The 15,876-nt window shown below is 36.8% G+C and overlaps 1 protein-coding gene across 2 annotated transcripts in view; it reads left to right on the top strand.

The window, feature by feature from the left end:
• Nucleotides 1-1,692: 1,692 nt before the first annotated feature.
• Nucleotides 1,693-15,876, top strand: part of tet2 (tet methylcytosine dioxygenase 2) — a 44,094-nt gene continuing 29,910 nt past the window's right edge. Inside the window, exon 1 of one of the 2 annotated variants that reach the window (XM_002934777.5) lies at nucleotides 1,693-1,882. In XM_002934777.5, coding sequence (XP_002934823.2) covers nucleotides 1,832-1,882 — 51 coding nt within the window. In that variant the 5' untranslated portion in view covers nucleotides 1,693-1,831. Of the gene's footprint in view, nucleotides 1,883-1,915; nucleotides 2,945-15,876 lie in introns of those variants that run through there. The other variant, XM_012955515.3, reaches the window with a different exon arrangement.

Raw genomic sequence — 15,876 nt, 5'->3', positions numbered from 1 at the left:
GACTATATCCAGCCCTCACAAACTCAAAACGTCAGAAAAAAAGGACTTTAGTATTCCCTTTATATGAATAATCTGAAGCAGATGGAAACACACTGCTCTGAGTGCAATGTGTGCTCTGATACATTGTTATATTATATATATATTTTATGAGCCAATAAGACACAGTAATAGGTAGGGATGCACAAAATCCAGGATTCTGTTCAGGATTCGGCCAAGAATCAGCCTTTCTCAGCAGGATTCGGCCAAATCCACGCTCCTGGACGAACCGAATCCTAAAAATCATGTGACTTCTTGTCATGTTAACAAGGAAGTTAAACATTTTTTTCAATTTAACCCTTTAACTTTATCATTTAACCCTTCTGAAACCTAATTAGCATATGCTAATTAGGATTCGGTTCAGTATTCAGCCAAATTCTTTACAAAAGATTCGGGGGTTTCGCAGAATCCAAAAAAGTGGATTCGGTGCTTCCCTAGAAACGTCACTAATTATTGATACAATTAATACAGTAAAGACTTTGAAATATACTATGATCATTTCACTGGCAGTGACATGTAAAGATCAGTGGCGTTGTGATTTATATACTACTTATTGATATTTTTAATTATTATATTCCTGGCATTGTTATGAGGATGAACTGATTAATAAGAGTGCTTTCTAGGAGGGATATATATATTTACACATTCATAGATACATAGACACTCTGTAAGAAATCTACACATACATAGAGAGATACATAAATATTTGTAACCAAATAATTATTTCATATTTATACTGAGATCTATTGATGATAGGTAGGGTTTTGCTGAATAGGCTACTGTAAACCAAGTCAAGCTGCTGGGAAGTGTGTTGATAGCACATAGGTGTTTTAATTTAGTTCATAAAATTAGTGTTTAGTTCTAGCTAATTAATGAAGTGAGATTTGTATTCAGATGTCAGATGTAGGTAGGGTTCAATATAAGCTGAAATGTTCAGATGTGTGCTAATATTTCCAGCACCATTTGTCCCTCAGTGTTCTCAGGATGGACACTTGTAGTCAAACTAGCATTACCTGCCTGACATTTCTTCTCAGGCAAAAGAATAAGAAACACTTCTGCTATGGCAGATGCTACTTGTGACAGGTGGAGAACCACTCAGGCCAAAGTGAGTAAGTGTGGACAAATGAAAATGTTGCATTCTACAGACAAGTGTAGATGTAGTGTAAAGTCAAAAAGAACAGCATATGGTAACAGTGTGACCAGCACTTAAAGCAGGCTTGTGGCAGGGGTGATATACAATTTTTTTTAATAGCATTTAAATAATAATAGAAAACCATATTTAATATGATTCTTGGCATAAAAAAATAATTTGTTACAATGAGGTATTTTTTTATTATTATATTTATTAAATCTCTGTTATTATAAGTATATATTATTATCTATTATTATCTATTTCCCCATGTTTTAGCTTAGCTTTGTATAAGTGTTTTTAAATAGTAAACACATTCCATAAGATTGTGTACCTGTATATAATGCATATATTTATATGTATTTGTGTGTGTATATACATATTTATATATGCTTGTAGCAACTGCCCTTTTGTGTGCCTTTTATAGTAGAAAGCATAGGGGGAAGGGAGAGCGGGCTGGTAGAGCATGCTTTAGAGAAAGATGGGCTGGATCATGTTTCAGTCTCCCCTCCTCAAAAGAACAACAAAATGAGTTAAGTCTGCTGTGTCAACTCCCCTTCTGCTCTGAGGGAACTCACAGTTTGAGACACACTAAATAGGACTGAAGAATTTAGCAGCAGCTATGGATTTAACAGGGCAAGCAGTTGATTTCTCGGATATAACTGAATGACCCCCAAAGCTAACCTATATGTGGATTGCTACTTTGTGCTTCTGCAGGTAACATGATTTTCTCTGTTGTAACAAACAATGTTTCAATGTTTTAAAGGCGTATCCTTACAGAGGGCAAAATGTACTCAACGTATCCAACACAGATATTTTTTTTCAGTATGGACAGTTAGTATAATTGTGAAACGGAAACAGTAGTGACTCACAAATGTGCGCCGGTCATTCTGTCGCCAGAATGGCTAAAGCACGGGGTCAGCGTAAATTGTGTCTATTTCTGTCTCACTCACATGGCCACAGTAAACAAGAGGTTCTGTCTTAATTGAAATATTGCAAGTGCTGAGTCTGAAGGACTTTTAAAGGTTTTAAAGACCTCCTCTGGCAACCTCACAGGGGGAAAAAAAATCAACTAGGGAACCACAGTACAATCGTGCCAGTATCTAAATACGAACATGGGTACATTCTGCAGAGGGTTGTGGGGAGGAAATGTTGAAATGTGATGTAAAAAGATAAGTTGAAGGGAGAGATGAAAAGGAGGAACCTCAGCAAGCCTACTGTAATGTAATCTGATAGTAAGGGCAGAGTTTAAAATCAGCTATCTTCTCTTGCCTGCACATTCCTTCCCCCTATGCCTGGCAGAAAGCAGCTTACTGTACTGTAGCTGGAGGCAGTCTATGTCTATGAAGCTGCACTGCAGAGCAGGGAAGGACACAGCCAGGTTACTTGTGTGATCCACTCCACAGCTTCAGGGCAGCCCAGGCTTCTGCTTACTATTGTACAGGCAAAAAAATGTGAGGGCTTTATGTGGGAAGCCCTGAGTAGGGAAGCGATTTACATTACCCAAACTAGAAGGCAGGCAGAACTCCTTGTCAGCAGACAGTGCTTTGGGGTTGGTTCACATGCCAGTCACGTCTACCCTTTGGAACAGAGAACAGCAACACCGGGGCTTCATCAAGTGATGAGAACAGACGTCAAACTGCCCTATGAATATTGATGTGGAGGCTAGTCTGCTTTCGTAGAGGAGCAGAAGGAAGCAAGATGGCTGCCCTTTAGGATTTGTTAGAAAGGAGCCCAGACTCTGTATGCTGGATTTCTACAAGGCTGAGGGACGTTAAGGTCAGAGTGCTATATTTATGCCCATACCTTCTTACCTATTCATTTCTTCTTTGTTTCTTTTTCACACATACCAGTCATTAGGAACTAAATCTGTTTTTGTAACATGCAACAGTACAGAGGGGGTAAATAATCTGATCCTTTTCCAACATGGCTGACAAATATAGTTTGATTTTAAATAATAAAACACATACTTTGTTAATGCATTTGTTTATATGAGATGTTCTGTTATTAACCTACATGACACTATTGAAACTATATAGCTAAATGTGAAAATGTGCTTATCAGCTGGGTTGGATTTACAGTTTATGAAGTATAAAGATTTCTAATATTGTATGAATGCATACTATTGACTTGACATGCAACATTAAATGTGTTTTTCCTTCCCTTTTTTAATCAAAGTCTTGTACATGTAATTGAAGAAATATATATTCTTTTTTTACAAGTGTGAGACTATTTTCTTAAATAGATCTTATAAGTGCAGTATAGCAAGAGCCTTGTATATAATTTTAAGACAGAACAGTGAGAGACAGACATCTGTTTTCTTTCTTGTTGCAGCACTGCCTGTGTGTAAAACCGAACATTCGGCATTTGTTTAAGGCAGATCTGCCTTTGTGTTGCTAGTGAATCAGCTTGCCACTAGATAGCTGCTGAATGACAAGCAGACACAAAGGCAGACACAGGCAAAGAGACACAGAAAGAGAAAGAGACCTTAGGACAGGGTTTGGAGTTTTGAGACCACAAGGTCAGAAGACTAAAAGGAAATTAAACCCAATCCAGGACAGAGGAAGTTCTGCCATTTCAAACTGGCCTTTTCCTCTTTTCATTTCAAACATATTTATGAAGTATATTGCAGACATGTGAGCGTTAACATTAAGGACACTGTTTTGTGTTAAGAAATGTATTTGTATGTTTACTGTTTACTTTGCAGAAAAAACGTGCTGTTTCTAAATGATCTCTTTGACAAATAAAATTAAGCACAGTTAAGCATCAAAGTGGCTGTCATAGCATTTTATGAATCGCTGCATTGAGTAAAATATACTTAGATATGCCAATACCTTTTTGTCATCTTTACATAGTAGTGTCTGACATTTGTATATAGAAAATAATAAGTAGTGAAGCTTTAATTGACCTTCATTAAGTCTAGAGGTGCAAAAATTCTAGTGGTTAATGATGTAGGTGTTAGCACTTCAATTCAGGAAACCTTTTAGTCAGATTATACTTGTGGTCCCTTGTCTTAAAGACAATGGGAGAATTTGTTTCCAGAACAGCTAATGGAGGTTGTTCCATTTGCATTTTAATGGCTACCTGAAATGCTTGGGAAGTAGTGATGTAGATTTCCCTTGTGTATTACCATGTTTATTGCAGCTCAGATCTTTTATTTGTTTAATACAAAGATTGGAATGAAATGGCCAGGGGCTCATTGTCTTTATAATGGAAAAACTGAAAATGCCCTAAGGGGAAAAAAGGAAAATACTGGACAAGTTAATCCTTAATGGGATGACAAAGATAAAGAATAAATGAATGAGTGTAAAAATACATTCACTTACCATCAACTATTACTAGTGATGGGTAGCTAAGATAACTGAACCTGTTTAAATAGTTCTTTTGAAGAGATAAATGTGTTCAAATAATATCTAGGAAGCAAGGCCTTGTCCAGCTTGCCCCCACAGAGGAGAGCTGAATATGTGGTGCACCAACCTATTACACTTTTCCTGTAGGCCAGAGTTTGACTTCCTCTATTCAATGTAGCATATACTGTGCTTCAGTAAATTCTTATCACGTTTACTCGGAACGGAAAATTGTAATGCTGACGAGGTTGCTATGAGTCAGAAGCCTTACAGTTCTGTTTTTAGCTTTTACATAATGAGATAGGAAAACATGGGTGCTCGAATCGTCATAATGTGTCTAACTCATTCTCGTAGTTCATTTACTCCAATCGAAGTCTATTTAAAGATTCCTAATTGTGCCTGTGTCCTTACGCCTTCAGTAAAATCTGCGGGATAGAATTATCACAGTTATAGTTCATAACAGAACTTCAAGATGCTATGAGTAGTAGATTTGGTGTGGTATGCATTCGTGCAGTAGACATTTGCCACTGATTTTGGATGATACTGGCAAACTGCCAGGGCACTGGAATTGTTTTGATGCAGTGCGCATGGTCATAGACTCCAGCACGTCAACTTTATTTAAAGAACAAGCACCACGCGCTGGCTCAGAGCTTGTTGTGACGGAGAGAGGGTTTTTTTTAGGTTGTTTGTTACCGCTGAGTTTGTACCAGGCACATTTCATTTTAAAAAGGCACAGCTTTTAATTAGCAGAAATCATTGGTCTTATCAATTAAAAGGTTAATATTACTGTATATATCTGTTTTTAGTAAACAGAAGTTCTAAAACTCATCCCAACTGATTTTGTACCTAGAAGCTGCAAAATATGGCCACATATGAAATAAAATATAAAAAGTGTCTGGTGCTGGGAAAAACTAATTTGAAACAAATCTATTATTACCCTTTATGTTTTTTATGTAGCTTGACATTCCGCAGCACTACAGATACTAAAAAAGACCACAAATTAATTAGGTATACAAAATAATATTTCTGTTGCTGATGTATGCAATCACTTAATGAAAAACAAGTTAAATATCATTATTTAAACATTTGCAGATTTGCATAATAAATAATTAAATTATTATATGCTACTGCAATTTAGCAATTTTCATGGGTATCTGCCACATAGATACAGAGCAGCAGGACCCACTATGCCCAGAAACCAGTGGGATTGTTCTATGTATGTTCTATGTATATAATAATCTTCAGTGCCAGAAAGTTGGATATAGTATTACAAAAAATGGAGCTATAACACATAAATAGAGGGGTTAGAGGGCACTGCTTACAAAGACTTCTAACACAAACATAGCTTCAACGATAAACATGTTGGCTATGATTGGTTGGCAGATATACAAACAAAGAAAATTACCTGTGCACTATTAGCCTTACAGTGCAGCGTATTTGTTGCTAGTCTGAAATGCTGATGAACTCCTTGCAAAGGAGCTTAAATCACTATTTCAGTTAAAAACTAGTATCTGCAGATAGTGATATCCTTAGAATGACAAACAAGCCTCTACTGAAATTATCTGGCATGAACACACCACACTGAATTTATATATATATAATATTAAATTTTTTTATAGAATAATATATTTCAATACTCACTCTGGTTTGCATCCATAAAGAATCGTTTGTATTAGGTATACAACTAAGTCTGTCTTTACTTAAGTGGCTCGGGTGCTATATAGAATACCTATCCAATTGCCAATAATATATACAATATATGTAGTGGATATAGACAAGTAACCCAGAAAGAGGTCTAACTCACCGTGCATGATTATTTGTATACTGCTTTCCCTGTGGCACTTAAAATTACACAGTTTTGGGGAACATATCACCATCCTACATTTTGGTTAAAAAGACTATATTCATAATTTGAACCTGCTAGTTTGATGGTCCCTGTTTGTGGTTATGAAGTTGACTTTATGTGTGCATTTCATTGAAAGAATAAGTTAAGAAAGGTGGGTAGGTAAATGCTACATCTCTCCTTTAAAGTGTTTTTTTTCTTTTAACTTAACTTTAAACTTTCTTTTAGACATCTACAGGTATAGGATCTAAAATATTTGGGATTTGGGTTTTCCACATAAGGGATCTTTCTGTATTTTGTTTCTGCTAAAAATCATTTAAACAATAAACTCAATAGGATTGTTTTGGGACCAATATGGATGAATACATTTTAGTTAGGATGAAATACAAGGTACTATCTTATTGTTACAGGGAAACAAAGTTAGACTTATTCGCTTAATATGGAGCCTATGGGTAGTGGGCTTCCTGTAATTCAGAGCTTTCTGGATTATGGGTTTTCAGTATAAGGAATCCCATACCTGTAGTAACGAGGATCCTTAATTCGAACAGAAGAAATATCAAAATTCATTACAAACATACAGGGTTTTTTCCACCATCATGAATACAAAGGCTCTGAACCTACTAAAAGAGTTAACTTGCTTTCCAATTTGGCACATAAGGTCTCTATGCGCACATGGCTACATTGTTTACAAAAAGGCAACCCAGAATTCACTGGTACAATTATGTAATCTAAAACTAGGTAAATGATTTCATGTATCATCTGTTGTCCATGGTTTTTTTTGTACAAACCCTGTCACACGTAGAATTTTGGATTTCTGAGTGACAATTGCTGTAAGAGAGTCCACTGGTCAATTGGCTGGAGAAGCTGAGTTCTAATCTTGTTTTGTACAGCCTTCCAAAGCAACACTAAGCACCAAGGCTTAGAACCAGGTCATCTGCGGTGAGCCATAAATAGATCTCAGCAGAATTACAAACAAATAGTAGTGATAGATATGAGCTGTAACTAATTGTGGCTGTTGTGCTAGATTTAGGGGAGCTACAGACTTAAAATTAATAAACAAGACATGTTGGGGTACATGTTACTGCAAAGTGAAGCTATTGTTGCTTTTATGTTTTAGCATAATGAGATTAAATTCAGTTATTATAGAGCCACTGTACTGTAAAGATTTGTGTAGAAGATAAACCTGTTTCTGGGTGGAGACTGGAAGCACAAGTAATACAATACTTGCACAGGCTCATTCTTTGCAAGCCAAATAGCTACACACATACAAACTCAGTGTTGTTATTTTATTGCTGTCCTAGTTTTAAAATAGACAACAGCAAATAGGCAAATAAAGGGACACCACTGCACTCATACTTGGCATATTTCGTTAGAGAAATCTGCACTTCCTTTGGTATACCAGTATCAAATTTTGCCTCTTGGCTTGTAAAAAACCCCAAAAAAATGTAATATTAATGTGGTGTCATAAGGTACTTTGTTTTACATTAAATTTATGGTAATTTAATGGTGGGCTCATCCCTCTCTCAAGGGTAGATCTGACAACTATATTACAGAGTGTCATCCTAGGGGTGAGGAAGCCTGAATCTACAGATGTTTAGATGAGCTGTTCACATCTCTGTGACATTAGGGAAACCAGATGTGACCTAGCCCTGAATGCAAGAGGATCCTGGGAAAAGCAAGAGAGAGCCCCCAGGCCTAGGCAAGTATTTAAACTACTATTAACTTTGTGTTAAAAATAAAACAGACTTCAAGGTTTTATTTTTTTGTTTCTCCTTGGAAAAACCAACAACCACAGTTTTAAACTGAGAGGAAGCTTATTTATACATTTTAAATCTGTGATAGATTTTTTTTTTTTTTTTAACCACTAGCCATGATCTCTTAAACTTTTTCTGTGGTCTTCCCTGGACTGTGTGCTTTTTCAAATTTCTGTCAGCCTGCCATTACTAGTTGCTTGGGAAATGCAAAGCTCAGCTGATATTAGCAACTCTTTAACTTGTAGCTGGAAGTCTCGGCAACACTAATGGTCAAGGAAAATCCAAATACAGCTGTATTTGCCTTAGCCTGCATGAGATTAGATCCTTTTGCCGGAGAAGTCTGGCTATTAGTGCCCATGCTTGGCCAAGTGTTTGTGTACCAGTCATAGGGTGCAGTGGGCTAGTATGCTGCTCGTACTTTGCCCTGACCTGCCATGTGTTCTGCAAGTGATGTTGTTGACTTTTTCCTTGTTTGACCTTGCGTAGGTGTTCATCTTAAAGGCAGTTTCTGTTGTTGCATATATGGAATAAAAGTGATAAGACTACTTGATTGACTGGAGGCAGTTTACTCTAAATATATGAAGTTCTCTTTCTTATCTATTGTCTATACGTTATATTTGATGATTAATAAATTGTCTATGCCTCTTTATTGAATGTCAGAATTTGATGTAAAATTGCTGTATATAATTTGCATTTGCTGGAAAAAGTAACAGTTGGCCCCACATAGTAAAAAAAAAAAATTAAATATGATGTCTGACATCAACTATGCTTTCGATAGCTTTTGGTTGCCAGGTGAGCTGAGAGTCTTAGTTGAACACTGCTCTTGACCCACTGCTTGGCAACGTTTTCTTAAATCATGGAAACAGTTGTAATTATTGCCTCGAAAACGAAAGTAGCCAGTGGCATAATCACAAGTTTCAAGCATTCCATTTTGGCAGATAATTCGCCCTTACATTTAAGGGACCTGCTGTCCTTCAGACAGGAAGAGAGAGTTAAAATAAACTCTGGCATCATTGCATTATTATGTGTGCCAGAGGTGACTCGACAAATACGAGTTTCTAGGTCAGTGTGACGCCTATTCACGTGGTGGCGCGCACATGGCTACAGTGTTTACAAACATGATCCGATCCGAGCAATCCTAACGGGAACTCAGTGGATACCGCAATCCTCTTAAATGTTAAAGGTGTTCGGCTTTTTCAGATCAGGAAGGGACCAACGAGGACGATTAAAACCCTCATTGTCACGGTAATCAAAAAGGAAGCCATTCAAAGCGTAAATTTATCAAGACCGTTGTATTTTTCTTGGTGATCATGTCAATATTCCATAACATACCAAAAATAGAGGCTTCTGTAAACAAAGCTGATTAGATCTATATTTTTAACTGTGACATCCCATTTAACTGTATCATGTTGCAGGAGTTCTATTATTTATATATTATTATATTCCTATATATGCTTATATGTTTACCCTCGCCTATTTTATAAAGTTCTACAGTGCATTTAGTTCTTGACCAAAGAACACAGAAGCTATTCATTGTTTAGTAATCGTTAACCAATAGCATTCCCTTATGACTTTTCTTTCCTTATAGGCTGCAGAGAGATGAATAGCTGAGCTGCGTGGAAATGCTGGTTGTAGGATATTCTGGATGTATATATCGCGCATGTGTAAGAAGGTCATTTTAGGACAGTTGGAAAATAAAGCATTAGCAATAACGTCATGCTTTCGTGTGCCTTGACACAGTTGGCTTAAATAGCTTGCTTCTGTAAGACCAACAGGATCTTTGTCTGCAGATAGAGGAATAAATCAAGCTTAGTTTATTCAGTTACCTAGTGGAAGAGCCCAGTGCAAACATTAGTACAGCAGCACCAGTTTTTTTATTAATTACAAAATGGTGCCCCTGCAGTTTTATATCTCTGTGTTTAAACTTTCCTCCAATTCTGTATTTTTTAAGTGTTGTGCATCTGCTTTTTGCCAGAGACCAATTTGGCCTTATAAACAAAAGCTTCACGTTCAAGCTCCATATTATTATCTGAACTGTCCTTTTGGACTGCATTGTCTTCACCTTATGCAGGAAGGCAAACATTAGCACTTTTTTGCTAGAGCTTCCTAAAAGGTTTTTATTGTTGGATAATACTTTTTTTTTTTTTTTCAAAAAAGGTTTTAGTTTCCCTTGTTTTAGGGTTAGGTGTTATCACAATATATAATAAAAAGGCACTACGTTTGCCCTGGTGCAGTAACCCATAGCAACCAGTAAGTTGTTAATTTTAAACAGGTGATTTCTAGCTCACTGCACGTTGAGTGGTTGCTATTGGTTACTGCACTTGGGTCAACTTAGCACTTTTTATTACATAACCCTTATTGTTTTCCATCTACCTAGCATGTAACCCTAAGGGCACTGCATGGTAGTATTCTACATGTTTGTTACCCAGGCAGTTGCTCAGTGCACGGAGGACAAAAAAATTAAAATTTGTGCCCTTTCATTTGTGATGCATCTGTCAGGCTTGAGAATCAGATGCACTGTCCTTGCAGTCAATTTTTTTACACGTAAATGGGGGGATTTCAGGCTTTTCATTCCCTGCTTTTGGAAAAGCTTGAAATCACGTCTGTCATCAGGCTTTTTATGTGGGGTCTTTGACAACCTGCAGTCGCATAAGGAAGAATCTGTGTAATCAAAACTCCCATTTCTACTGCCTGCCATTCACTTCAATAACATGGCCACATGCTGGCAACAACAAAGGCTAATGCTGTCTATGAAGTATAGCTCAAGACTTCTTAATGATACCTACATTATATCATTAGGGTCTGTCATAAGCATTGCAATATCCAGCTCAAACAATTGGAAGCTGGTGCTGGAACAGAAGAGTGTGTTGTTCTTCAAGAGAGGTACCACAACTCCCAACCGTTACCCAGAAAATCTGATTTAAAAAAAAGTTGCTTCCCAGCAGTGGGGTCCCAGTTTCCAGTGTGAAACGGTCCTGTTCAGCAAGACAAGCTTATAGCCATAGACATTTACATTTCATTAAATTTCACTTGATTTTTTTTAACCCTTTTTAAACTAAGAATTTTGGGAGGGGACAATGCAACGTAAGGAAGCTTTACAACTAAGGTTAAGGTGACTTATTAGGACTTATAAGGATTGGTGAGCATTTTAAGCACTGTCTGTTGTTTGCTTCAAACTTTCAAATCAAGCAAACTCTTTGTGTTTTGTTAAATGGAAACACATAAACAAGAAAACTCGTCATTCAAGTATTGTCACCCAGCATTCATATCCCAAGTTCTTCTTCCTCAGTCTTCCACAATAAACCAAACATATAACCAGACATTTAACCTTTTAGAGGCAGGCATGTTTCAAAAGAAGCACCTATGGCAAGTGACAAGCAATGTCACCATGATAAATACAGTACTTTAGAAGTATGGAAGAAGAAGTGTAATAAGATTTGTGAAATAAACATTAACATGCTTGATGTATGAATTGTCTTGCTGTTTCTGTTCCATTTTTCATTTGGTTTTGTTAAATTTAAGGTGTGTTGGATTCATCCATTTATTAGGTTCAGGTTATTTCTAACCCCTACATTAGACAGCTGTTTTCATGTGATCATAAAGAGTTCTAAGCAGGAATTTTTAACCCTGCTGTAGGGAACCAAAACTTTCCTTTTAGAAGCAAGCAGTTGCTTGAGTCACACTAGAGATGCCCCCTTTGAGAAGAGCTGAAATGTGACATATAAAAGGATTTATTCCCCCTTGTCTCTAGTTTTTAACATTTGATAACAGTTGCAGGGTGAGGGGATGTGATAAAATGACATTAATACAAAATTAAAATAAATAAGACATATAAGGGTTGATTCACTAAAGGTCGATAAGCATTATTGCATGCTTTTTTGCGTTAAAATTGGCGTGAAAAAAATGCGTGATTCGCTAGAGTATTATCGCATGCATTAAGACGCATATCGCATGCACTAAATAACGCATGATTGCAATGCGTTAATTTTAACGCATTGCGTTCATTCTCGCATAGAAATAATACTAACCCATGATTCACAAACACATATGAAGCGTTAGACGCGCTAAATATCGCATTAGTCTATGCAAAAATTAACACTTGGGGCAGGCAGTACTTATAGAAAATTGTGGTTCATGAGCTTTTGCCAACATAGCATGGACTTTGCAGTGGGATTTTTTCAAGTATGTGTTGGCCCTAGAGTGATGCATCCTCCAGTTTTCAGGGAAATGGTCATTTGCAGAAAAGTAGTTTTACGAACGTAATGGTTACGTGTGTTAAATCGTGCGGTAATATAGCAAGCGGCGAAATATATCGCACACAACTGGAGTTAACACACGTGCGGAAAATAAAGCAAGAAAAAGGATCATCGCAACGCAAACAACACCGCGTCTTAATTAACGCACGTATCCTATAGTGAATCTTGCGTTATTTAAGACGCAATTAAGTCGTAAAAAATAAGAAGCAATAAAATTTTTAACGCATGCTATAAATAGTGCTCAAAATATCGACCTTTAGTAAATCAACTCTCTATAGTCATATGTAATAAAATAAATGCTTGTCTAGTTTTTGAATTATGCATTTGTGCCATTACAGTGATTTTTATATATTTTTAAATACGAGCTTTGGTAGGCTTTTGGTAAATATGTTGGGACAAGGTTTAAAGGTCACGAGAAACTGGGTGACGGGTGCAAATGGTTTACTATGTAGTTACAATTCCTTGGCAACACTTATTATTAATATACCCAGAGAAAAAACAAGGATTTTGATTTTATTTTCATGGGCTGTTTTTTTGGAGTAATTCCAGCTGGACTAATTTACAGTGCAATACTAAATCTGAAATTGAATCCATTCAGTGGTATTACAGATGGGTGTTTATGAAGGCTATGGTTTCACAATCAGGTTGTTGAACCAACAATTTTCTATGCTGGCAAGCATCAAGGTTCAGTCTAAATCTCATTTGTTTGATAACCAGCATGTGATATAATCCAGCAAAGAACAAGAGAACCTCAGTTTTCCCTCAGCAACTCAGGTAATTGTCACATGAAGTACACTCCCTGCAGCATTCCACAATGGAAACCAGCATTTCAGGTGACACTCACTCACTTGACTTTGGTTCTGTTGCAGCCATAGGTAGATCACATGATGCAGTTTCATGGTGTGGCCCTAGCTAAAAAGATTTGTGACAGCTTTTTTTAAATTCATAAGTCATCTGCTTACATCACATAAGATTGGAGGTAGATACATTTTTTGTCATAGCAGCAGCAAGATATACATCACCACCCCTTGCTTCTCTTACATCCATCAATGCTTTTTGCATTGTACTTTTTCTGGAGCTAAAGTCTTACATTTATGTCTCAAAGTATTTGATGACATGTGGGTGACATGGTAAACTCACCCTAAGCTGTCTTTATGGACCTTAGATTGCCTTTCGATACTGGGTGATACAGAATAGGGAGTAATGTTTAATGGCATTAGCCAGGCCTCTGGTTGCATCATATCATCTGACTGTAGTGTAGAATAGAACAATTTCAGCTATGGTTTCCAAATAGTCATTGGCCTAAACAAAATAAAATCCTGCTTAACAAGTTAAACAACAGACACACCTAAGTGCTCACTTCTGCCTTATGCAATATGCCATTGTTTGTTATTAGTGTAAATCATTACAGGGAATTTGAGCTCATAAATGTAAACAAAGCCATAAGTAAGGAAGGTCATCCAAAAACTCAATCACTTTTTGAGGCAGAGAAAATGTTCCAAGGAATGACCCCAAGGACAGGGTATTTTTCTCGCATTATTTGTGAAAAGAGTTGAGATTACAATATTATTCCTTGTCTGTTTGTTGGTTAGTGCTGTGTTTTAGAAGTGCAACTTATTCTTCTTGTCTGGGATAGTTTGAATTACACTGTAACCATATTCGGATGCTTGATACATTTCTCTGCCAAGCTGCCCTATGATATATTTATTGCTAAGGGCTGATACACACGGACATTTTCTTTTATGCGTTTGATGTGCGTTTAAGCGCACCTAAACATATTTGCTAATTGATTCCATTATTTTCTGCCTGGCTGTACTTATGAGTTGCATCTTACTCCATTTGCATTTCTTCGTGTTTTTTTTTAGACAAACATGCTGCATTAATAAATCAATAGACCAGAGGGTTGGAACTGACAAAAACACACTTAGCTGTGTATAAAAAAAACCCATATATAAATGCAATATAGGATTTTTTTTGCACTCATCAGGTTATTGAAGAGGTTACTGAATGTTTTATCATTGACACAGTTTACATATTACCTACAGCTTCAGTTAAAGTAGAAATGTTAATAAATATTTAGTTTTTTTTTGTTTTTTGTTTTTTTAAACAAAACATTAACAGAGAACTGCCTTCCTAGAGACGAGATGGAAAACATTCCATGTGCAGAATCTTTATAGGGCTCTCCAACCACAAAAGCTTTGTGTCTGTTTAACACATACAATTGTGCCTCAGGTCCCTTGTACTTTAAAGCTCCCAACAATGTCTGTAGGTCCTGTTAGTGTTACCAGCTTTAGGGAGTTTGGAAAATTAAGCAGACAGCAGGACTTATTGGGCAAGGTAAGGAAGTCAGCCATGAGAATAGCTGAGATCATGTGCTGAATGTCTGTTATTGGGTTGTATGTGGGCTGTTTCAGGGTTGTTCAACATGAGTAAGCATGGTTGTAGTAAATCATTTTTTTACTGAACAAAGTTATGAACAAATGATTTGTAGAAAGATGATTTTACACGCTTTGATGTCCATTTACTAAAGTTCATTATAATTATCTATAACTCAGCACCTATTAATGCCACTCATTTTTTTAGAGCTTAAAAGTAATGCAAAGCACATGCAATATAAGCAAAATAAGCAATTCAATATAATACACTGGGGGTGCCTAATATATTTGCTCCCCACCCCCAGTAAATTAAAGTTTCCTTGCCTTTCATTTATATCCTTCATTTTCCTTTCTGCGCTGTAATAAACCTTTATTACCTGTTGTTATATATTGGTTGAATCTTCAATAATCTTGAAAAATATTCAGCATTAGGCCTATCTGATGTGTGCTGTACACTTTAGGTGGATGTGGGTGGGCTGGAGGCACCAGCAATAAAGGCTTCAGAATGTTGCTGCAGACTTTGTTAAAATAGGTTGCACCCAAACCATCACACCCCATTGACAGTTGCTGGAATCTCTGCAATCCCCCTGTGACAAACAAGGGTCGCTGTTGTCAACACATAACTGTTTACAATGTCTTCACCACAACATACAATAACTACACACTAGTAATATCTGTTAAATAGGAAATGAGAGACTTAATGGGGTATTTCCCAGCAGCAAATCAGAGACACTTTACAAACAGCACGCATGAAATTGCAAAAGTGCTCAGGGGAGCACTATCTGCATATTTACTTTAACGTTTTTATATTTAATGTTGTGTTCTGTACTCCAAGCATTTTTTTTGCTTCAGTATTCATTAAAATTAGTTTTACCTGCTTACAGTTCTATGATAAACACACGGAAATCCCTAGCAATTTGCAGCTTCCATAAAACCTCCACTGTTCCATGATACTTGTATGCAGTAGAAGACATATTTTATGCAGCAGTTAGGTCAGGGGGCTCAAACTCAATTTACCTGGGGGCCAGCAGGAGGCAAAGTCAGGATGAGGCTGGGCCGCATAAGGGATTTCACAAAAAATTGGCTTTCAAGGGATAATGCAAGGCATGGCGGCTGCTGATTGCGGAAATGACGTT

Source organism: Xenopus tropicalis, chromosome 1 (assembly GCF_000004195.4).
Source record: "Xenopus tropicalis strain Nigerian chromosome 1, UCB_Xtro_10.0, whole genome shotgun sequence".
Taxonomy (NCBI): domain Eukaryota; kingdom Metazoa; phylum Chordata; class Amphibia; order Anura; family Pipidae; genus Xenopus; species Xenopus tropicalis.
Note: the sequence above shows the minus strand (reverse complement) of the source record. Positions and strands in the feature narration are given on the sequence as shown.